The sequence below is a fragment of the Suricata suricatta genome, chromosome 13 (assembly GCF_006229205.1).
Source record: "Suricata suricatta isolate VVHF042 chromosome 13, meerkat_22Aug2017_6uvM2_HiC, whole genome shotgun sequence".
Taxonomy (NCBI): Eukaryota; Metazoa; Chordata; class Mammalia; order Carnivora; family Herpestidae; genus Suricata; species Suricata suricatta.
The window spans coordinates 78,559,390-78,583,539 of NC_043712.1; the positions used below are offsets into that span (position 1 = coordinate 78,559,390).

At 40.8% G+C, this 24,150-nt stretch overlaps 1 protein-coding gene across 1 annotated transcript in view; it reads left to right on the plus strand.

Annotated features, from left to right (window-relative positions):
• The window catches only part of KLF9 (Kruppel like factor 9), a 21,130-nt gene extending 20,682 nt beyond the window's left edge, over nucleotides 1-448 (plus strand). Inside the window, exon 2 of the mRNA XM_029920402.1 lies at nucleotides 152-448. Coding sequence (XP_029776262.1) covers nucleotides 152-381 — 230 coding nt within the window. The 3' untranslated portion in view covers nucleotides 382-448. The remainder of the gene's footprint in view (nucleotides 1-151) is intronic.
• The last annotated feature ends 23,702 nt before the right edge of the window (nucleotides 449-24,150 follow it).

The following is a 24,150-nucleotide window of genomic DNA, read 5'->3' on the forward strand; positions in this document are numbered from 1 at the left end:
GGGGAGGAGGAGGCGGGGGGGAGGGGAGGCTGGCCGAGCGCGCGCCCCTGGCGGGAGGAGGGGGAAGGGGCGGTGGGGGGTAGTGGGTAGGGGGAGCGCGCTCCCGGGATGTGCCGTGTCACCGCGCCCTGTCTTGCCTCCCTTCTCGCAGGTGAGCGGCCCTTCCCCTGCACGTGGCCAGACTGCCTTAAAAAGTTCTCGCGCTCGGACGAGCTGACGCGCCACTACCGGACGCACACGGGCGAGAAGCAGTTCCGCTGCCCGCTGTGCGAGAAGCGCTTCATGAGGAGCGACCACCTCACCAAGCACGCCCGGCGCCACACCGAGTTCCACCCCAGTATGATCAAGCGCTCCAAAAAGGCGCTGGCCAACCCCTTGTGAGGGCCGGGCGCGCCCGCCGGACAGGACTGGCCCCTCCCCCAGCCCCCATCGCCACGCCCCCTCCGTCACCCCTCCGCCCCCTCCCCCGGGAGGGGCGCGCCCCGCCCCCCGAGGCCCCGCCCCCGCGGTCACACCCCCGTCCCCGCCCGGTTTTCTAAAAAGCACAGCGTAGCCCGAGATCCAAGTCCACACTTGGTCCCCAAGCAGAGGCGCTCTGACCCGTCTCTGACTGTAGGAGGGAAGGCAGATGCTTTTTTTTTTCTCTTTCTCTCTCCTTTATTTTTTGGGGGGTGGGGTGGGGAATGGAGGGGGACAGGGCGGGGGGTGGGGGGCAAGGCCAAGAGCGGGGTAGACTTTCAAAGATTCAACACTGGTGTACATACGTCTGACTGGGTGAGCTGACCTGTGGCGTCACACGGTGACCGGGGCCCTTCCTGCTTGCTGTCTCAGAGTTGTTTTCTTACCCTTTTCCATGTACTGGCGAGTGTGCTTCGGTTTGTTTAGCAAAACCACTCTCTTGAATCACGTTAACCTTTGAGATAAAAAAACAACCCACCCACCAACCAACCACGCCATAGCACAGCTGTCTTTAGCAAGCAAGAGAGCATCTATTCTAGCATGATCTGTCATCTAAAGACTCGAAAACAAACAAAAAAAAAGTTACTTATAGTCAATGGGTAAGCAGTCTGAATTTATACTAATCAAGACAAACCTTCAAAAGGTTACACGAAGTACAGAACTTTGAAACCTTGCTTTGTATGACTCGTAATTTTTGAACATAAGCTGCACTTTTATTTTCTTAATGCAGAGGTTGAATAAGTTAAACACATGCTTTAAGGATAGAAGCAGACATTCTGTTGGGAACCACGTTGTAATCTGCTTTTTATTATTATTATTATTATTATTTTTACAGTATACACATTTCCCTATGAAATCATGGCAGAGATGTGAGGGCAAAATATATACAACAGATGCTGAAGGAGAAGGAGGGTAGAATTTTTTAAAAAAAGAATTCAAAAAGAACAAACAATTTTAACTCTATTAACTTTTCCAAATTTTCCAATCCTTTTAGTTAACGTCGTCTTATTGTTCTAATGCCACGAAGGGCGAGGGTTTTGACTCTGTTGGGTTTTATTTGAATGGGTGCATGACATGAACTTGCTCTGGGAACACCTATTTTGTGGAGAAAAGGTTTGTTGGTCTCCTTCCCGTGCTTCCTACAAACTCCCACTGACAGGTGCAAGAGTTGTATAAGAGGAAAAGGAAGCTGACACGTGAAAAGAAAAACACATCCCTGTGAGGAGTGAGTCTCGAGGGAAAAATGCCCTGATTGATGCTTTCCAAGGTGACTTCAGAACTCTTTTGGAGAAGAAAGGCACGCGGAACACGCTTGAACGAAAACACATCACTGTATCTTTTACATCGGAAGCCTCACCACTATATATATCTTGTCTCCAGGTGTCTACAACGGCCTAAACCACTGCATCCGTAATATGCCATTTACCTGCAAACTTAATTTTGGCCGTCACGTGGTCAGAAAAATGAACTGTTTTCATAGCTAAGAAGAAACCTCAAGTAGGGGAGTCAGCAGTGATCGTGGGAGAAATGTTTACATTTTTCTTTTGTCAGAAATAATGCTCTTCTGACAATTTTATCTGATATTTCAAACAGGGAGCTCCGGTGCACTCTCGTGGATACGTGTGCTAGGAGATGTGTCATGCGAACAGAGGGTGCCTCCCTGTCGGTGAACTTGGTACTTCACCTGACACGTGCTCGTTTCCGGTTTAGAGCCGGTGTGGGCTCCTACAGCAGGCGTGGGTCATGGCTGACTCCGACTTCCAATACAATAGCCATCACTAGCATGGTGTGTTTTATTTTTGTTTGTTTAACCAACATAGTTGTATTAGTACTTCTCTAAAGAGAACTGCTTTTAACATTAGGGACTGGGAACGGTCCATTGAGATAAAAAGGAAAGTGTTTTCTCGTGGGAAAACATGTCAGGAAAAATAAAGAACACTTTCTACCTCTGTTTCAGATTTTTGAAACGCTTATTTTAAACCAAATTTTAATTTCTGTGTCCAAAATAAGTTTTAAGGACATCTGTTCTTCCATACGAAATAGGTTAGGCTGTCTCTTTCTTACTGAGCTCATGGAATGTTTCTGCCTGTGATCCTCTGCACGCTGCCTTTTAGTGAGTGAGGAGTTTGGGGTTGCCTAGCAACCCACTAACTTGGACAAACTCATCTTCCCCTTCGCAGAAAGAAATGAAGGAAAACCAAGCAAAGTCAGTGGAAGACAATCTTTGTAGTTTCAGGAGTAAATCTATATGTGGCTTTCGTCCAGCACTTACTTAGACGGATATAAATGCAGCAACTTGTTTAAAAAAAAAATTGCACAATTTACTTCCCAAAAAAAGTTGTTACTTGCCTTTTCAAGTTGTTGAAGAACACACATTTGATATTCTCTTACATGTTATAGTAACGTAACGTATAAACTCAAGGCTTTTTATTCTTTGTGACAAATCCTGTTTTAAAATGCCACGAAACGAACCAGCATCCTAATTAGATTTACTATATCGAGATATGGTTCAAATAGGACTGCTACAGTTCATTGAACACTCAAACCATGAATGAATTACTTTTTATATTAAAAAGACCATGGATTTAACGTATAAAAATCCAAATACAGGATAGTAATTTTTGTTTACTTTTTTAACCAAACTGAATTTTTCGAAAGACTATTGCAGGTGTTTAAAAAGAAAGAAACGTCGTTTTATCTAATACTGTAAGTAGTTGTCATATTTTGGAAAATTTAATAGTTTTAGAGTTACAATAACTCCTCTCCTTGGTTAGAAAAGAGGAAAGCCCTTCACCACTGTGGAATGACGCCCTGGTTTTAAGGTCTAACTCTACATCATGCTTCTTTTGAGAATTACATTTGGTAGTCACATTACAGGAATTGATTAGTTGTCAGTGTGCAGGTAGATTTCACACAGCGCCCATCACTCTGAATAGATTGAGATGTTCTTTCACCACAGACAAATGATCTGTAACACTGTAAGATACTGATCTTTACAACTGTTTAATCAGTTTTATTTTTGTACAGTATTAGTGACCTAAGTTATTTTGCTGTCCCGTTTTTGTAAATCAAATGAAATTATAAAAGAGGATTCTGACAGTTGGTATTTTGTACATATGTATATATGTTGTCCAAATAAAAGTAATAAATGACAAAGACTGAATTGTCCCAGCCAGTACGTGTTGTAAAAGGGGCATATCTTGCTCTAGTGCGGGTTACCCTTTTAACCTGCTCTCATAGATGTTTAAGGTAAGTGCAAAGATGATTTTACTCTATGTCTTTCAACATGTGCGATATTTGTATAGACCTGTGTGTATTCACGGACCTCTGAGAAAGTACACGGAACATAGGCTGCTTGAAACCATTGTATTATACTCGAGGGAAATATTTATGTTTTGGGGTAGATCACTTAAAGAGGCTTCTAAAAGCTCATAATCATGCTGGGGTGGACTCGGAATTGGTCGGAGAACGTTAGTGACTCAGATTCTGCTCTTGAGATGTGACGTTGATGAGAACACACCAGTCACGGTCTCAAAGGCAGCACAGTAGAGCCATTAAGGCAAATGAAGATGAACTTAGGTCTTTTTTCTCATTTAATCCAGACAGCAGCTCTCTACCGTCCCTTACAGTCAATACTGTTGTTATCCACATATTTCAGATGAGGAAATCAAGGGTCAGATAACTTGCTAAAAGACACACATAGTAAGTGGTATAGACACTGCATCTGCTGAATCCAATTCTCCATCATTCTATGCCTGCATCAGGGTAGCAGGATTTACTGCGAGTCATTTTCATTTGACCCATTTTATTGAGCACCTATTTAATGCCAGGCATTGTTGTCACTGAAGACACAAAGGTGAAAAAAAGCAGACAAGCAGTCTGTGTTCAAGGGGTTTATATGTATGTGGATGGAAACACAGAAACAAGGCAACAAATTTTCCATATACTCTTAGATAGGGATAAGCGTGATGAAAATAGAGTCACATGACTTGGGTGTGGAGGAAAGGCTACTTTAGAATGCATCTCTCAGAGGGAGAGACCTCTAAGCTGGGACCCAGATGACACAGAGGGACCAGGCCTGCAGAGGTGTAGAAGGAGTGAGGAGAGCCAGTGCAACCGGTGCATTTTGGAGGAACCCCAGGAAGGTGAGGCGGCTGAATGTAAACAGGAGGAGAAGGATGAGAAGTTGGGGTGGTTGGCGTTGGTGGGATGGTGGGCGTGGGGTGCTTGTACTGCGGTATAATATGGTGCTTGATTTTGATTCAAAGGGCCGAGGAATCTTTGGGAAGGTTTAAAGTGGAAAAATACTAATATCAGGTAGGTATTTCAGCCAGCAGTTTCTGGTGCTGGGTGGAAAATGGATTTCAGAGAGGCAAGAACAGAGCTGAGACATTAGCAAGAAGACTGTTGTATATGTCCAGGCGGGAGGTGATGGTTATTTGGACGAGGTTGTTAGCAGTGGAGGTAGGAAGAAGCAAATAACTCCAAAAACCACGTTGGAGGCAGAATCATTTGGACTTAGAGATGTTAGGGGTCAGGGGTGGAGGATAAAAAGTTCCAGTAATAACACTCGGGTTACAGCCTGGGCAACAAGCAGGTCACTGTTAATGCAATTTGAGAAGATGGAGGAAAGGAGACAGTTGTCATGAGAGAAAAGTCATGGGCTCATGTTTGGACGTGTCAGGGTTGATGAGCCTGTCAGACATCACATGGAAATGTCAAGAGAAGGACGGTATAAGTTTAGAGTTCAGAAAGGACTGGAGATTTGGAAGTCAGTAAGTGAAGTCACAAGGAGATGAAATCACCTGTGGTAAAATACAGATGGGAAGGGAAGGGGGAAGAGAAAGAAGAGGGAGACAGATAATATCAAGACAGATAAAATCTAGAGAAGTGCTGGAGCACCTGGGTGGGTCAGTCTGTTGAGCAACCAACTCTTGTTTTTTGGCTCGGGTCATGATCCCAGGGTCGTGAGCTGGAACCCCGCATCAGGCTCCGTGCTGAGTTCGGAGTCTGCTTAAGACTCTGTCTCTGCCCCACTCGCCCGCTCATGCTCTCTCTCTGTCGCTCTCTCTCTGTCTCTCTCTTTCTCAAATAAAAAAAACATGAATAAAAAATAAATATAGAAAAGTGCAAGGTCATAGAACACGGGGCAGTGGGGGAGGGAGAGTAATCAGTTGTGTTGAACATCGCTGGAGGATGCAGTAAAGCTTGGTGAAAAGTAACGTGTCTGCCGTATTTAGGGATCTGAAGTTATTGGTGGCTTATTAGAGCTGTTACATTAGAATGGCAAAAATAGACAGCTGGTTGGGTAAGGGAGGAGCAATCAGGAAATGAAAAACAAAGGGGAAGTATAATGAATTCTTGCACAGTTTGTAGAAAGTGAAAACAAATAAGCAAAACAGTCTGATCAATGTGCAGCAAAAGAAGGGAGACACAAGAAACTGACCAAATAAGAAGGAAAATAGAATCCACATGTCGCCTAAACATCCTTACTTAAAGTTAGATTTTGGGGGTTCCTGGGTGGCTCAGTCATGATCTCATAGGTCCTGAGTTCAAGCCCCGTGTGGGGCTCCCTGCTGTCCAGGAGCCTCTTGGGATCCTCTTCAGGTGTCTCTCGGCTGCTCTGCCCTTGCACTCTATCAAAAATAAAACATTGAAAATAATCTTTAATGCTAGATTTTCAATTTGGATCCAAAAAATGAAGTCATTAAGTCATTACTTAAAATGACTTAAAGTCATCTCTACACCCAACATGGGGCTTGAACTCACAACCCTAAGATCAAGAAACACATGGTCTACAGCCTGAGCCACCCAGGCTCTCTAAACACGTGATGCATTCCATTAGAGGTTCACCTAAAATGAAATGACACAGGTTAAACAGAGAGATTGGTAAAAACAAGCAAGGCACAGTGTTAACTCCAAAACAATTTGGGAGTAGTCCTATTGATATCAGAAAAGAATAGAATATAAGGGAGAAATTAACTTTGTTTGGGCGCATTCCATATTGAAAATGTAACAGTGCCCTACTAATAGTCCATCAAAATATGCAAAGCAAAAATACAAAAAACAGGAGAATTTCATCAAAACCCAAGTCTTACTCAAAAGACGAGAAAGATATTTTAATAATATGCATATTATTTTCAAATATTCATGGAACCTGGACAAAAATATGGGATATAATAAGACTATAAGTAACACATCCCAGACTACGTTTTCTGACCACTAGGCAATAAAGTGAATGATTCCTAACAAAAGGATAATTTTTTTAAATACTAGAAATTAAAATACTGTCAAGTAATTCATAGATCACAGAAAATACAAATTAGAATCAGAGTTGATGACAATTGGGGAAATTACATATCCAAAATAAACCCTTGGGGCGCCTGGGTGGCTCAGTCGGTTAAGCAACCGGCTTCGGCTCAGGTCATGACCTCATGGTTCGTGGGTTCGAGCCCCGCATTGGGCTGTGCCGACAGCTAGCTCAGAGCCTGGAGCCTGTTTCAGATTCTGTATCGCCCTCTCTCTATGACCCTCCCCTGTTCACTCTGTCTCTCTCTGTCTCTCAAAAAAAATAAAAATAAAAAAAATAAATAAAAACATTAAAAAACAACAACAAAATAAACCCCAAAGTTTATCTTGAATAAATCTTAGAGCTCCTTTACATGCTTGTATCCATGAACAAATACAAATAAACCAATCAATTCAAAAAGCCAAAAAGTGAAAAACAATCTAGGAAAAGCATGAGGAAAGAAACAAAAGTGAAATTGATATTTAACCAAGAGGTGGATCTTTGAAAAGACCAATAAAATAGACAATTTTGACAAAGCCAAACAAGAAAAAGAAAATCTGAATGCATTATGAATAAAAAGATACATTAACTGTAGGTAGAAGACATTAATATTTTGGATATTTTGATCAAATGCTTTTTTTAGTAAAAGAACAAGGTTTTTAAAGAGATTTTATTTTTAAGTAATCTCTACACCCAATTTGGGGCTTGAACTCACAACCCTGAGATCACGAGTCACATAGTCTACTGGCTGAAGCAGCCAGGCTCCCCAAAGAACCGTTCTGATGGGTGGTACAGTTATATCGACCCAAAACTATCAATGAAGTTGACAAATGTCAGACAATCTCAGAACCTGGAAAATTTTATAAGCAAAATCTTTCAAACCTCTAAGGAACCAATATCTCCTTTAGATTTTAAACTGTAAGATTATAGAGCATAGAAAAGAATGAGAAACATTTCAATTCACTCTGAGAAGCTAATTTAACCCTTACTTGTAAGAATAGTAGAGAATACTTTGTAAAAGAAAACTAATGTAGGGGAATTTGGCTTACCACAAATCACAGTCTATTTTGAAGACATAAGAATTAATATATTTTATTAGAGTGGCATTCCAACCCAATAGGGAAAGAATGATTTATCCATTTTGTTTAGCCAACTGATTATCTGGAAAAACATTAAGATATAGTATACTGTATATCAAAATAAATCCTATGTTAAAGATGTTTTTAAATTTTTTTTTTCTTTTTGGGGGAAGGGGCAGAGAGAGAGGGAGAGAGAATCCCAAGCAGATCTCACACTGTCCGCACAGAGCCCAATGTGGGGCTCGAACCCACCAACTATGAGGTCATGACCTGAGCTGAAACCAAGAGTTAGACACTCAACCAACTTAGCCACCCTGCAGCCCCTGTATATTAAAGATTTAAATAAAATCAGAAAATGTAGGTAAAAATTCACAAATCATGATAGGGAAGAGCACTAAATGCATTAACTCTAAAAGTAGAAACCAATAATAGAAAGATTAATAGATTTAACTATTTAAATTTTTTTTAATGTTTTATTTTCTTTTTGAGAGAAAGACAGAGACAGAGTACAAGTGGGAAAAGGTCAGAGAGAGAGAGATACAGAATCTGAAGCAGGCTCCAGGCCCTGAGCACAGAGCCCGACGCGGGGCCCAAACTCACAAACCATGAGATCATGACCTGAGCTGAAGCCGGACGCTAATGGACTGAACCACCCAGGAGCCCCAATGGATTTAACTATTTAGTACTGTGAAACTATTATCAATGAAAAAACAAGCCTAAACAAAATTAAAAGATATGGATATGGAAAAATGCATGTCAAAAGAGTTAGCATCTTTAATACATAACTTCTTACAAATCAAGATGAAGAAATGAACACATTTAGAAAAATCTGGCAAATGATATGAATTGACACTTTACAAAATGACAGTGAGCATTTTAAAAATGTTAATGCCTTCTATCAGAAATACAATGTAAAATGAGGTACATTTATTTGCCTATACAGAAATCTGTTAAAAAGCGCCCGTTCTATCAGGAATTGAGGAGGGTGGGCCGGCATACTGCTGGTGGGAATCCAGATTGGCACGCACCTTCCGAGGGCTAATAGGATTAAAAACTACAAAAGAAGTTGGTATGACTTTAAGAAGAGATTTGGGGACTCCATGCTTCTAAAACTGTCCCTCCCCGCTCTTCCCTCCAGCTAAGTCAAGGTCTCATCAGCTCCCACCTGGACTCCTTAAACAACCTCTTAACGAATCTAGTGTCCTCATTTTCCTCTTGAAATTTCAACCTTCCACTCTGCAGTGTCACTGATCCCAACTATAAATACGTTCGTGTTCTTCCCCTTGGAAGGACCTCTTCTGTCACCATCACCAGCAGAATTAAGGTCAGGCTTCTTAATACGGCCTGCAAGGGTCTCCACGTTCTGATCCCTGTCCAAGTCTCTAGACACGTCATTTTCCACCCACTCCGCTTTGCCATCCATTCATAATACCCAGCTGCCTATCATTTGTACAGATGTTACCTCCGTTCCTACTCTTCTTTCAATAGAAAAATCCATCCTGCCCTCCCTTCGCCCATCACTCACTCTAATTCTTTGCAGTAAAAGCTGTCCCTTGCCCAGAGTGCTTTCTGGGACTTTCTAGGCTGGGTTAGGTTCCCCTCCACTTGGGCCCGTAAAACACTGGCCTGATGAGTCCCATTGTATATATGAGCTTCATTTGTGTAAGTAGCTGTGGTTTGTTCATTCTTCCTGTATACAATCGTAAAAGTATACCATTATTGTTGTTAAATAATTTTCCAGATTTTGGCTACTATGTTATGTTTCTATTAGGACTCTGTTTGTATTTTGGAAATCACGCATGCATTTCTGTGGGAGATGCATCGAGCTCAAAGGAGGAGACAGGCTAAATGTGAAAAGGGGCCCTGAGATTCCGTGCCCTGATGACAGGGATATTTTCCAGGTGAGCTTGACGCTAGGGAGAGATCCAGGTGGGCCTCAGCTAATCACAGCAGCCACTTTAAAAAGCGGAGTTCGGCTCCAGGTAGGAGCAGGAGAGGAAGTGGCATGGCTTGGCGCGACGGGGCTTCTTGCCGCATTGTCAGTGGCTTGATCCTGGGGTCCGCATGCGAGGACTTGGCGGGGGGGGGGGGGGATGGCCTCCAGGAGCTGAAGGTGGCTCTCAGCCGGCAGCCAGCAAGGAAGCTTGGACCTCAAGACCCTGCATTTTGCCAACAACTTGAGTAAGCGAGAACGTGGATTTCTCCCCACGGGCTCCAGGTAAGATTCTGTCCTCCTAACCCCCTGGTTCCAGCCTTGTGCCTGAGCAGAAAACCCAGCCCCCGGTGTCAGACAACAGCTCTACAGAACCGTAAGTTAACAATGGTTTTGTTTTAAGCCGCTAAGTTCGTAGGAATTTGTTATACAGTGATAGAAAACTAATACGTGGGGTGTGCATGCGTTTATTGTCGAAGATGCTGCCCACCGGGTTTCAAAGCACCAATTATTTTACCAGCAGTATAGGAATTTCAGTTGCTTTTTCACATTGCTCTTAGTGTAGACATGGAATATTAAGCGACTACTAGAGACTTGCCTGATTAAATGCCTGAGTATTAATTATTGAAATAAACATAAAAGGGAAAGCATTCAAGTTCTCATGTAACACAAAGAAAATTTTAATAATACCCATTTCTTAAAAAAAAAAAGTCACATCCCTGACAAAGCAATTGAGTGTCCAAGGAGTTATTGTGAATGTTTCATAAAGATTTAGTGGCAAAAATGTACTGGGTGGTATTGCTGATAATAATTGTTGGTGGATCATTTAAATGACAGTGGAATATTATGCACCTGTTACAAATGGTGTAGAAGCTTTTGACCGAGGATATTCTGTAGAACGCTAGTTTTCCAAATGTTACTTTACAGAAGGATCCCATGATAAGATACATCTGAGTTAGGCTCACAAGTGCTCTTTGCAAACCTCGCTCTTATCTGATGGATATTGCTAACACCTGAGGCACTGATTCCGCGAACTTGCACCTGCCTTTCTGATGATGTTTGTTTTGCTTTGCCTTCCGGGGGGGGGGGGAACACGTGGTAAATTTGACTCCGTAAAATGACCTAGAAACACATCTGCGATCTGTTTGGTGTAGAAAGTGGTTATGCGTAGCGTAGTTACCTGCTCCAAAGCATGTACATAAAAGGCCAGGAAGATTTCAAGAATATTACACAAAAGTGTGAACTGTAATTATTTTGATGAGTAACTTTTAATTCATATTCCTTATCTATATTTTTCTAAAGTCTCTACAAGGTGGTCGTGTATTACATGTGTTAAAAAGGGAGAAAAAGAAACGCCAGACATCCACCTGAGCTGGGACAGTACAGTGTCTTTGGCAGAGCCTCTGCAGAAAGATAGGGTGTTACTGTTTTTGTTTTTCCTCCTTTCCTCTCGAATAATGGGTATTTTTGGTGGTGGTGATCTGTATACAGCCCAAACTGGCAGGGTTAAATTACGGCTACACCGAACTAAGTCACCGGAGGGTGATCCAGCACAACATCCATTCTGTTACACTTTTTCTATAAAAGTAACGCACTTTGTTAAGCAAAGCTCACACTAAAAGCCGTATGTGCAAGAGCAAGATTTAAAAGCCCACAGCCCATCATGTTTATGATGACAAACACACCAAACGAAATTGGATTCTGCTTCTTGTAAAAAAACACCTGTATGTAGTTCTCGGGCAGAAATCCGACGCCTTCTACAGGCCCTAGGCATGCAGGGTTTATTCTGATAATCAGCTCAAAACAACCATCTCTACCCAAGGAAGGATGCTTGCTTTCTGTTAGTCCTAGGGAGAACCTTAGGGTCTTATGCCTTCTTTGCATTTTTAAGCTGTGAACCATCAAATGTTTGCAGAATCTCTCCATTTTCCTAAAGCAGGAGGATGCCAGCCCTCCTATCCTGCCTCCTGCTCGGCCTCACAAAGTGTTCTGAGCCTTGTCTCCATTGGGGTCTTTCCCTAGCTGTTCCGTTGGATTTTAGACCCCTGCCTAGGTCAGTCTCTTTACTCTTCTGCATATTTAAACACCCATTTGACAAGCCAAGACATCTCAAAAACCAACAGAGGCCTCTTATAGAGGATGTGCTATGTTTTTATAGCTTTTCTAGGCTTTTATTATGTCCTAGGATGTGTTCCATATAGAATTTCATTCATACTATGTTTATCCTGGCTAAGATGCCAGCTAACTTCCTCCATTTTCTTTTTCTGAGACTAATGATTAAATGGATTCCTTAAGGGTTATTTATTTCAACTGAACGGTAGCTGACATAATACCCTGCTGTTGAGGTGTACACGTAGTGATTTGACATTCGTATACATGACGAAATGCTCACCACGATGTGTGGTCACCGTCAATCCCATGCACGGTTATTACAATATTCTTGACTGTATTCCCTGTGCTATACTTTATATCCCCATATCTTACTTATTTTATAACTGGAAGTTCACACCTCTAAACTCCCTTCATCTCTTTTGCCCATTCTCCCACCAGTATTTCCTCTGGCAATCACCAGTGTGGTCTCCGTATTTATGAGTCTATTTTTTGTTGTGTGTGGTCATTGATTTGGTTTTGTTAGATTGCACATATAAGTGAAATCACATGGTATTTGTATTTTTCTGCCTTATTTTAATTAGCATAATCCCCTCTAGGTCCACCTATGTAGTCACAAATAGCAAGATTTCATTTTTTATGGCCAAGTAGTATTCTATTCATCAGTCTATGGACACATAGGTTGCTTTCATACCCTGACTATTGTAAATAATGCATGAATATAGGGGCTCATATGTTTTTGAATTAATATGTTTTCATTTTCTTTGAGTAAATAACCAGAATTGGAATTGCTGGATCATATAATATACGTATTTTTAATTTTTTTGAGAAAACTTGATCCTGTTTTCCATACTGGGTGCACCAATTTACATTCCCACTGTGTACAGGATTCCCTTTTCTCTATGACTTAACCAACACTCATTACTTCCTCTCTTGAAACTAGCCTCTGACAGGCGTGAGATAATGTCTTGCAATGGTTTGGATTTGATTCTCCGTGTGTTGAGCATCTTTTCATGTGTCTCTTGGCCATCTGTATGTCTTCTCTGAGAAAATATTTTCTGTTCTGGTCCTCTGCCCATTTCTAATCAAATTGTAATTTGAGTTGTAGAAGTTCTTTATAGAGTTTGTATACTAACCCTTATCAGGTAAATCATTTGCAGATATAGTCTCCTATTCAGGGGCCATTTTTCCAGTTTTATTGGTGGTTTCCTTTAGTGGGCAAAAGCTTTTTCGTTTGATGGAGTCCCAATTGCTTATTTTCACTTATATCGCCCTTACCTGTGGAGACAAATCAAAAAAACATGTATTGAAAAGATGGGTTGTCCAAGAGTTGACTGCCTATGTTTTCCTTTAGGAGTTTTATGGTTTCAAGTCTCACATTTAGGTTTTCAGTCCATTTGGAATTTTTGTGTATGGTGTGAGAAACGAGTCCAGATTTACTCTTTTGCATGTAGCTGGTTAGTTTTCTCATCAGTATTAGAAGTGTATATTCATGCCTCCTTTGGTCCTAGATTAATGTAAGCTTGGGTTTATTTCTGAACACTTAATTCTGTTCCTTTGATCTATGTTGTCTATTTTTGACCCAGTACCATCCTATTTTGTAGTGTGGTTGGAAATCTGGGTATGTGATGCCTCCAGTTTTGTTCTTATTTCTCTATTTGATGTCTTATATAATTGCACACAAATTTTAGGATTAGTCTAGTTCTGCAAAAAATGCTATTAGTATTTCAATAGAGATTTCACTGAGCCTGTAGATTGCTTTAGGTAGTAATGGCATTTTAACAATATTCTTCAAATCCTCAAGCATGGGATATCTTCCTATTTATGTCATCTTTATTTTTTTTAAGTTTATTTTGAGAGAGCACAAGAGTGAAGGAGGGACAGGGAGAGAAGTCCATGCAGCCTCCACACCATCAGCACAGAGCCCAATGTGGGGCTCGAACTCCCAAACCATGAGATCATGACCTGAGCCAAAGTCACATTTAACTGACTGAGCCACCCAGGTGCCCCTATTTATGTCCTCTTTAATTTCTTTCATCAGTGTCTTACAGTTTTCAGAAAACAAGAGCAAAGAAGCTTTTGGGGCGCCTGGGTGGCTCAGTCGGTTAAGCCTCCGGCTTCCGCTCAGGTCAGATCTCACGTTCGTGGGTTCGAGCCCCGCGTCGGGCTCTGTGCTGACAGCTAGCTCAGAGCCTGGAGCCTGCTTCCGGTTCTGTGTCTCCTCTCTCTGCCCCTCCCCCTCTCATGCTCTGTCTCTCTCTGTATTAAAAATAAATAAAACATTTTTTAAAAAATTCAGAAAACAAGTCTGTCACTTCCTTGGTTAAAGTTATTCCTAGGTATTTTATTATTTTTGATGCAATTATAAATGGGATTGTTTTCTTAATTTCCCTTTTATTAGTGGATAGAAATGCAACAAATTTCTGTGACAAATTTTGTATCCTGCAAGTTTACATAGTTCATTTATTCTAATTTTTTTGGTGGCATCTTTAGAGCTTACTATGTAAAGTATCATATTAAATGCAAATAGTTAAAATTTTACTACTTCCTTTCCAGTTTGGAAGCTTTTCTCTTTGTTGTCTGAATGTTGTGTTGAAATAAAAGCGGTGAAAATGAACATCCTTGTCTTGTTCCTGCTCTTAGAGAAAAAGCTTTTTAGCTTTTCACCATTGAGTATGATGTTAGCTATGGGTTTGTCAAGCATGGTCTTTCCTATATTGAGGTATATTTTCTCTATACCCACCTCATTGAGAGTTTTTATCATAAATTAATGTTGAATTTTGTCAAATGTTTTTTTCTGAACCCATTGAGATGATGGTGTAATTTTGATTCTTTATTTCATGAATGTGATGTATCACACTGATACAATGCAAATATTGAATCATTCTCACATCCTTGAAATAAACCCCAATAGACTGTGGTGAACGAACCTTTTACTGTAATGTTGAATTAAGTTTGCTGTTACTTTGTTGAGGATTTTGGCATCTATCCTCATCAGGGATGTTGGTGTGTAATCTTCTTTTTCTGTAGTGCTTTTCTCTGGTTTCAGGATCAGGGTAATGAATTAATTTGTAAGTGTTCCTCCTTCAATATTTTGGAATAGTTTGAGAAGTCTAGAAAATAATTCTTTAAATGTTTGGTAGAATCTAACTATGAAGACTTCTGGTCTTTGGCTTTTGTTTGTTGGGTTTCATTTTTGTTTTTTTATTATAGATACAATTTCATTACTACTGATTAGTGTGTTCTGATTTTCTATTTTCCTTTTTTTTTTTTTTCAACGTTTATTTTGAGAGAGAGGGAAGGAGGGAGGGAGGGAGGGAGGGAGAGGCAGAGAGAGAGAGGAGGGAGAGAATCCCAAGCAGGCTTTGCGTTGTGAGGAGCCCAATGTGGGGCTTGAACTCGGGGACCATGAGGTTGTATCCTGAGCCAAAATCAAGAATTGGCCACTTAACTGACCGAGCCACCCAGGCGCCTTCTATTTCTTTCTGATTCGGGCTTGAAAAATTATGTTTCTAGGGATTTATCCATTTCTTCTAGGTTGTCCAATTTGTATAATTTTTCACAGTAGTCTGGTGTAATTTCTGTAGTTGGTACTTCTTAGATTGTATTTGGAGGGTTTTTTTTTGTTTGTTTGTTTGTTTTTTGTATCTAACTAAAGATTGGTCAATTTTGAAAAAACAACCAACTTTTGGTTCATGGATAGTTTCACTGTTTTTTAGTCTTTATTTCATTTATTTCTGCTGATATATTTCAGTTATTTTTACTAATTTGGGGCTTGTTCCTTTTCCAGCTCCTTCATGTGTATAATTAAGTTGTTTGCAATTGTTCTTGTTTCTTGAGGTAGGTCTATATTGCTATAATTTCCCTCTTTGAACTGCTTTTTCTCTGCTAAAGATTTTAAAACCTTGTGCTTATGTTTTCATTGGTCTTCAGGTATTTTTAATATTGCCTCTTTGATTTCTTTAGTGACCCATTGGTGGTTTAGTAGCATGTTGTTTAGTTCTGTGTGTTTATATTTTTTCTAATATTTTTTTCCTTATTTCTAGTTTCATAGCATTGTGGTTGAAGGAGATGCTTGATATGATATCAGCATCTTAAATTTGTTGAGACTTGTTTTGTAGCCTAACATGTTACCTGTTCCGGAGAATTCCATGTACACTTGAAAAGTGTGTTCTGTATGGGGATGGAATGTTCTTTATGTTTCGGTTAAGTCCATTTGATCTAATACATAATTCAGAGTTACAGTTTCTTTCTTGGTCTTCTGTCTGGATGTTCTCTCCAATGATGAAAATGAGGTGTTAAAGTCTCCCACTATTGTAATACTTTCATTTTCTTTGTTAACAGAGGAACACCTCAATACATAAAGGAAATATTGAGTGCATACATATTTGCAATTGCTGCATCGTCTTGCAATGCCCTTCTCTGCTTCTTGTTATAGTCTTTGTTTTAAAGTCCATTTTGTCTGAAAAAATTTTGGGGTAGCCCTCCTTCCCCTCCCCCACCATTTTCATTTGCATCAAATATCTTTTCTATTCCTTCACTTTTAGTCTGTATGTGTGTTTGGGTCTGAAATGAATCTCTACAGGCAGCATATAGATGAGTTGTTGGTTTTTGGTGTGTGTGTTTTTTTTAATTTGTTTTTATTCATTCAGCCAAGCTCTATCTCTTGGTCAAATCATTTAGTCAAATTACATTAAAGTAATTATTGATAGGTATGTACCTATTGCCATTTTCTTAATTATTTCCTGGTCATTTTTGTAGTTCTTCTCGGTTCTTTGGCTTTTTGCTCTTACTGTTCTATAGTGTTCTGCCTGGATTCCTTTCTCTTTATTTTTTAATAGGTTTTTGGTTTGTGGTTACCATGAGATTCATATATAAAACACTATGTATATAGTAATCTTTTTTTAAGTTGATTTCAAAATGTTCCAATACCACTATAGGTTTACATCCCCACCCCCATGATTTATGTATTTACTGTCATATTTTACATCCATATTTTACATATTTTACGTCCCTTACCTAATTATCATAGATCAGTTGCCTTTACTGCTTACTAGATTTATAAGGGACTGTTACTATATGTTTGTTTTTTTACTAGTGATTTTTTTTTTTTTTTTCCTTTCATAATTTGGTCACCTCTAATTATGGCTTTTTTTTTTTTCTTCCCTTAAGAAAGTTCCCTTAACATTTCTTTTAAGGCTGGTTTAGTGGTAAGTAATTTAATATTTGTTTGTCTAGGAAACTCTTTCAATTTCAAGTGATAACCTTGGTGGATAGAACATTGATTTTTAGGTTTTTCTTTCAGCACTTTGAATATATCCTGCCACTCCCTTCTGGCTATAAGTTTCTGCTAAAAAGAATCAGCCAATGGTCTTACAGGTGTTAGCTTATGTGTAACTAGTTGCTTTTCTCACTTTTTTAAAGAGTCTCCATCTTTACCTTCTTGACACTGTTGTTATTACATGTTTTTGGTGTGGACTTTGCTGGGTTTATCTCTTTTTGAGCTCTCTGTTTTTGGGACCTGGATGTCTGCTTCTTTCCTAAAGTTAGGAAAGCTTTCAGCTACTATTTCTTAAAATAAGTTTTCTTCCCCTTTCTGTCATCTCCTTCTGGGACCCCTCTGTAATGTAAATGTTCATATGCTTGGTGCTGTCCCTAAGGTCTTTTAACCTATCCCCATTTAAAAAATTTTTTTTGTTTTGATATAGTTTGGATGATATCCAGAATCTGTCTTTCAGATCATTGATCTGTTGTTATGCGTTGTTTAATCTGTTGTGTCCATCCAGCTTATTTTCTTTTTAAATTTTTTAAATGTTTATTTACTTTTGAGACTGAGACAGTGCATGAGCAGGGGAGGGGCAAAGCAAGAGGGAGACACAGAATCTGAAGATGGTACCAGGCTCTGAGCTGTCAGCACAGAGCCTGACATGGGGCTCAAACTCAGACTGTGAGATCATGACCTGAGCTGAAGTTGGGCACTCAACCAACTGAGCCACCCAGGCACCCCCAGCTTATTTTTCTTTCTGTTGTTCTTCAGTTCTGATTGGTTCCTCTTAAAATTTTTTTCTCTATTGAATTTTTCGCTGAGTTCGTGCATTTTTCTTCCAAGTTGGATGAGCATCTTTAATGACCATTATTTTTACTGCTCCTCTCCATTTCATTCTTTTTTGAGGTTTATTTCATTGGGAGTATATTTCTCTCTGTGATTCTCTGTTTGTTACTATCTGTTAAGTAAGTCAACTCCATCTCCTGGTCTTGAAGGCAGTGGTCTTAGGTAGAAGACATCCTGTGTCCCAAAACATACAATCTCCCCACAGTCACCAGAACCAAGTGCTCCAGGAGGATCCACTGTAAAGGATGCATGTTGTGACTGGGCCATGACTGCTGGGGGGGCCCTGGTGGCTGGGGCTGGCCCCCAGCACAGTGGCTGAGAGGCTAGGCTGCTGCTTCTGCGGGCATGCTGGTGGGTGGGTTTAGCCCCTGGTGTGGCTGGCTGCAAAACTTGGCAGCAGCTGCTGTGGGCATGCTGGTGGTGGGGCTGGCTCCTTCCTCCCGGGACACTTCTCTCCAGGAGACGTTTGGAGGGGTGCTGGTCCCAACTGAAGGTGTTGGCTGGTTGTAGTTGGGTGGGAGCTGCTTCAGAGGGGCCCTCGCTGGAGCAGATGGGTTGGGTGTGGCAGGTGAGCAGGGGCATACTGGAGCTGGATGAGCAGTGCTAGCGATGTAGATGGAGTATGTGTGAACTGGTACCTGCCAGCATTAGGCCAGCGAGGTTGAAGGGAGACCAGAAACATGGCACCTGCTATTGCTTCCATTCCTAGAGGAAGTTTGTATGTATCACTGCCCCTCCCCACACATACCCTACAGTGAGTCAACAGATCTCTTCTGTAGGTGTTGAGAGCTTGTCTTCCTGGTGCAGATCCCCAGGGTAATGGGTGCCCAATGTGGGGCTTAAACTCCGCCTTCATCGGTACCTTCCCCCATGTTTAAGGGAGCCATGGATAAGTGCATTTTAAATGATGTATTTCTTTTTCTGAAGTTGATCATCATTGACGTGCATCTATTGCACTTATACTTTGGATAATGGCTTTAAAAAATGTTTCCTTTAGAAACCAAAGTCCCTTTTGAAAAGCATATGTTCTCTTTCTATGTTTTTGTGCTGGTCCTAGGTTATCAGCTTTGGGCATCCTCAAAGTTTTTTTCAGTTATCCCCACCAGTGGAAATGCCAATTGGCCTCTGAGAAATTTACCTGAATGAGTCAACTTTATGCATGTTTCAGCAATGTTTATTTTTAGTATCAGGGCTTATCACTTCTATTTTTTTCCTCTTCAGGACTCTATGAAGGAATGTCTCAACATTTAAGTATTTTTGAGTGTCCTCCAATTTCAGTATCTTTAAGTTTATATGTCCTCTAAAAGACCTTTCCAAATGAGGATGCCTGAAGTTTACTTTCCAAAGTTTTTAAAAATGTTTTTTATTTTTGAGAGGCAGAGCACAAGCAGGGGAGGGTCAGAGAGAAAGGGAGACAGAATCCAAAGCAGGCTCCGGGCTCTGAGCTGTCAGCACAGAGCCGGATGCGGGGCTTGAACCCACAAACCATGAGATCATGACCTGAGCTGAAGCCGGAAGCCGGACGCCTAACTGAGCCACCCAGGCGCCCCTACTTTTCAAAGTTTTACTGGCATTTAATTGTCCTGGTTCTTCTCACCTGTCCCCCACCATTTGAAATCTTAATGATGACAATGCATCTAAGAGCACAGTTGAAAAATAAGCTCAACCTATTTGGGGAAAGTATTGTAACTAAAAAGTGTTGCTCATTTAAAAGTCAGAATAAGTACCCTTCTCACAATAAAGGAGTGGCTGTTGGGAATGAAAGTGAAGAGTAGGAGGCCAAGTAAACTGTAGGGTGTTTACAAGGAAATGCTGCACTGAAGAGAAAAGAGATAAAAAGGTCAAAGGATTCTGTGGATTTAACTCAGAAGATGCAACACTGATATTAATCCTGGAAGGTTAATTCTGTTGCTAAAGATTTGGTCACTCATTCTTCTGGTCTCCAGCAGCCTCCAACATTGTGGAATTAGAGCAATGGATTTACTCTTAACTTTTCCACTAGACTCTTAGTTTTTTGACTGTGTTACTTATCTTTGGGGTAGCACGCCTCCACCCCATCCTTGGGGGACTCCTACACCCCGTTTCTCCCAGGTGTTCAGACTGGCCAAACCAATGTCAGGAAGAGAAGTGTTTTGTCTGCTGTATTTGCTAAGTTGGACTGCATGAGTCTGGCACTGAAGAAACCATTTTTTCCTGGCTACATGAAAGAAGTATGTGTGCAGGAGGGAGGCAAGTTCAGCTATGGAACCAGTGAGCCCCAAAGATCAGTGAAACTCGGGATACAGCTGGATCCAGGAATTTGGATACTTGAATCCTAGTTGCACGCCTGTACTTCCCAATTATGTGTGTAAGTGATTTTTTTTTTTTTAATTTTGTTGATGCTATTTTGAAGGTGACTCCTACAACTTTGTCACTCTTCATAGAAAGGTCCACTGAGGCAAGCTCAAATGACCAGAAACAGTTTTTTCAGGAATAGCAGAGGAATTGCCGTCTGGGAAATGGATATTGTAGAAAGCTACAGAGAATTGACCAAGCATTTGGGGCAGGCTCAGAGGAGTGCAAAGAGGGGGAAGTCCAGGCACAGTCTAAGCAAGAAGCTCATTGGCTTGAGGGAGCATTCTTGGTGGCTGTTCATTGGTCAGGAGATAAGCTTTAGTCTTCTGTAAATGAGGAATTGACCGGAAATCAGTCTCTCATTTCTTAAGTTTCATACTTCTGAGGTTACATGTGTGAGATTATCCATTTCATATCTTGTTCCATTTTAGATTGAAATCCTTTCACATTTGCCTCTCTCCATCAAGGTCTTCCACAGAAAGCATGGCTGATGAATGATGTCGTTTGTACATTGAGTTTTTTCTTTTCCCCAGTCAAAAACATTGTTAAATGGAGTACATGTCCCTTGGAGGTGAGGATGACCATCCTCTGGTAAGGGTCTTGTCCCATGTAGGAGGGAAAGGACAAGTGGATATCATAGTTATCATTTGAACAACACAAGGAATAAGAAATGAAAAAATCTCAGTCATGTGCTTCTAGGCTGGTTAGCTCAATTTCCATGGTCAATTAATAAGCCTAAAAGTTATATTATTTTTTTTAATAGAAGGAGAGTGTGAGCAGGGGAGAGCAAAGGGAGAGGGAGAGAGAATCCTAAGAAGGCTCCACACCCTGTGTGTAGCCCAATACAGGGCTGTTTGACAACCAAGAAATCATGACCTGAGCTGAGATCGAGTTAGATGCTTAACTGACTGAGCCACCAAAGTGCTCCTAAAAACCCTTTTCTTAATACAGCTCACCAGGAGGATAATCCACACTATCTAGAGTGTACTTTGGGACCATGGTCCCCAAGACCCAGACCAATCAGAATCAAATAAGTGAAAGAAAGACCTTCATTGAAGGAGTCATTTTAAAACAAGTGGTTTGTTCAGGGATCGAGTGTTGTTGGGTCTCAACTTTGCCAGAAGAGTCCATCTAAGTGCATCAGGTGGTGTTGGCCATATTGCACATATCCTTACTCTGCTAAAAGGTCTCAAAATCTATCCTATTATAAAGAACAGCTGGGGCACCCAGGTGGCCCAGTCAGTTAAGCATCCAACTTCAGCTCAGGTCATGATCTCACGGTTTGTGAGTTTGAGCCCCGTGTCAGGCTCTGTGCTGACAGCTCAAAGCATGGAGCCTGCTTCAGATCCTGTGTCTCCCTCCCTCTCTCTGCCTCTCCTGTGCTCATGCTCGGTCTCACTCTGTCTCTCAAAAATAAATGTTAAAAAAATTTTTTTAAAAAGACGCTTTGGCCAGAATCTAGGAATTTTTGTTGGGCAGCTATTTCTTGAAGCAGATTCTGCAATATCTTCAAGAGTTGAGGAGAGAGTCCTAATTATAGCATCATTGGTTTATACTCCCAGGCAAAGGAGTAGGGGTCTGCCAAAAGAAGGGAATTTTGAATCATGAATGCCTACTGGTAATTCATTAGAGTCTGTGGCTCAGGACTACAAATGTGACTGCTTTGGACATCAATAAAATGTACAAGTCTGTGGACCACACAGGTAGTTGCATTTCTGTTAGCCTTGCCTTGTGTCTCTCCCTATCTTTGTATGGAGTCTGGATGCAAGTTTGTTCAGATATGAGGTTGTTAACTAAGGATAGAGAAAAGGATCCCTAGTGTTAGGGAGTCGGACATGATCAAGACTGGGCTGAGTTTGTTCCAGAGAAATGGAGGCATTCAAAATTAAGGAAAAGTTTGTGACCAACAGAACCGTAGGATCCACCAGCATTGTGGCAGATCCAACAGTCATTTGGAGGTTGGACTACCCTTTAATGCAGTGGCCTGAGATTTGCAAACAATAGCATTATCTTTCCAGTCCAGAACAAGACGAAAGATGCACAAAAGAATCATGAGGATCATCATGGTGTAAGAATCAGAAGAAAGATGGTCAGAGAGGAAAGGAGGAATGGAAAGAAATGCCCTTAGGGGCACCTGGATGGCTCAGTCAGTTAAGCATCCAACTTCGGCTCAGGTCATGATCTCATGGTTTGTGGGTTCAAGCCCCTGTGTTGGGCTCTGTGCTGACAGCTCAGAGCCTGGAGCCTGCTTTGGGTTCTGTGTCTCCCTTTCTCTTTTGCCCCTCCACCACCCATGTTTCTCTCTGTCTCAATAATAAATAAAAAAAATTTTTTTAAATGCAGTTGGTCCAATGACTTGGAAGGGAGCAGTCTACTTTGTTGGCTACTCTGGTTTTACTAGTCATTTTGATTTTGAAGTCTCCGGGTTTTGCACAGGACTGGATGTCTGGTAGAGGCTTCTTCATCTGTGAAATAGGCACCCAACGTTTGATAACTTGTGATTTAGCAGTAGAGTCAGGGGTCAAAAGTACCTGGAAAGGTCCTTTCTATGAATCTCACTTTTGCAAAACCATAAAACCATGCCCATAAATGACAAAAGATTTTAAAATGCCCGTGATTACATATCTGATGAGAGTCAGTTAAAATGAAAATTTGGTTATTTCTGTGATCCATTACTGAGGGAGAGGAAACAAGTTTCCCTTTACTCTTCTAGGATCTTATCTGAGATTACCCTATGATAAGAGACAGATGGGCAGCTTGGGGGCCCAGTCGGTCAGGTGTCTGATGCTTGGTTTCAGCTCCAGTCATGATCTCGTGGCTTGAAAGTTTGAGCCCTGCACTGGCCTATGTGCTGATGTGGAGCCTGCTTGGGATTTTGTCTCTCTCTCCTCTCCCTCTGTTCTCCTTTGCTTGTGTTCTTTCTTTTCCTCTCTCAAAATAAATAAATGTAAAAAAATATATTTTTTTGAGAGAGGTTGGCAGAAGAAAAACCAGAAGCTTAATAAACCACTTGTATACCTCCCTTGTACATGGAAGACACTCAGGAAAACTGAGTAACTCTCTAAAGTGGGACAGGCTCAGGCTACCACCTTAAATAGCATCTCCCGCTAAGGACCAGAGAAAATGTTGGGGAAGGTCAAGTTGTGGGAGACTACCAGGAAAAGCAGGGAACCGAGGGTATGAGGGTTCATATTTATGCAGATTTAAGTCTTTGCCTTCACCTTTGATAAGACTTTCCAGAACTTTAGAGACCTCCTCCTCTTCTGCTACAAAACGGGAGATCCCCCCTTACAACTAGAGCTGTTCCCTATGAATAAAAATTTTTCTTAGAAAAGGTTAAAGGCTACTCAGTTTTCAGATTTTTCTAGGTCTGTTATTTCTTAAAAATAATTAGGCTAAAATAATATGTTGCCAAAGATTGACTTTTGGGTGGCAAATTCTGCTCCCCACATTTTGAGATAACTGGGATTATGACTGATAAAATTAAACCAGAACATAGAAGGTTTCTAGGAATTGCATACATTTCTAGAAGACCTGTATTCATAACAGGCATCCCTACAAATATAAGCTAAGATTTAACATCCCTTCTTACTTGAGAACACTTCCCATATAACTTAACATGTCAAATAAACCTAATTACTTTAACATTTTACCAAATGAGACACAAGTCCTTTGAGATTGTTTTTTAGTGACCTGTGGGAAATCTGAACATTATTTTGAGATAAACAAAAAAAGACTCCATTTAGAATTTGATTTTGGGAAGTCGTCAAAATGTCAAAGTTTGAACGTTTGACTAAATAAGATCACAGATGATGAGGAAATAATACTTCATTAT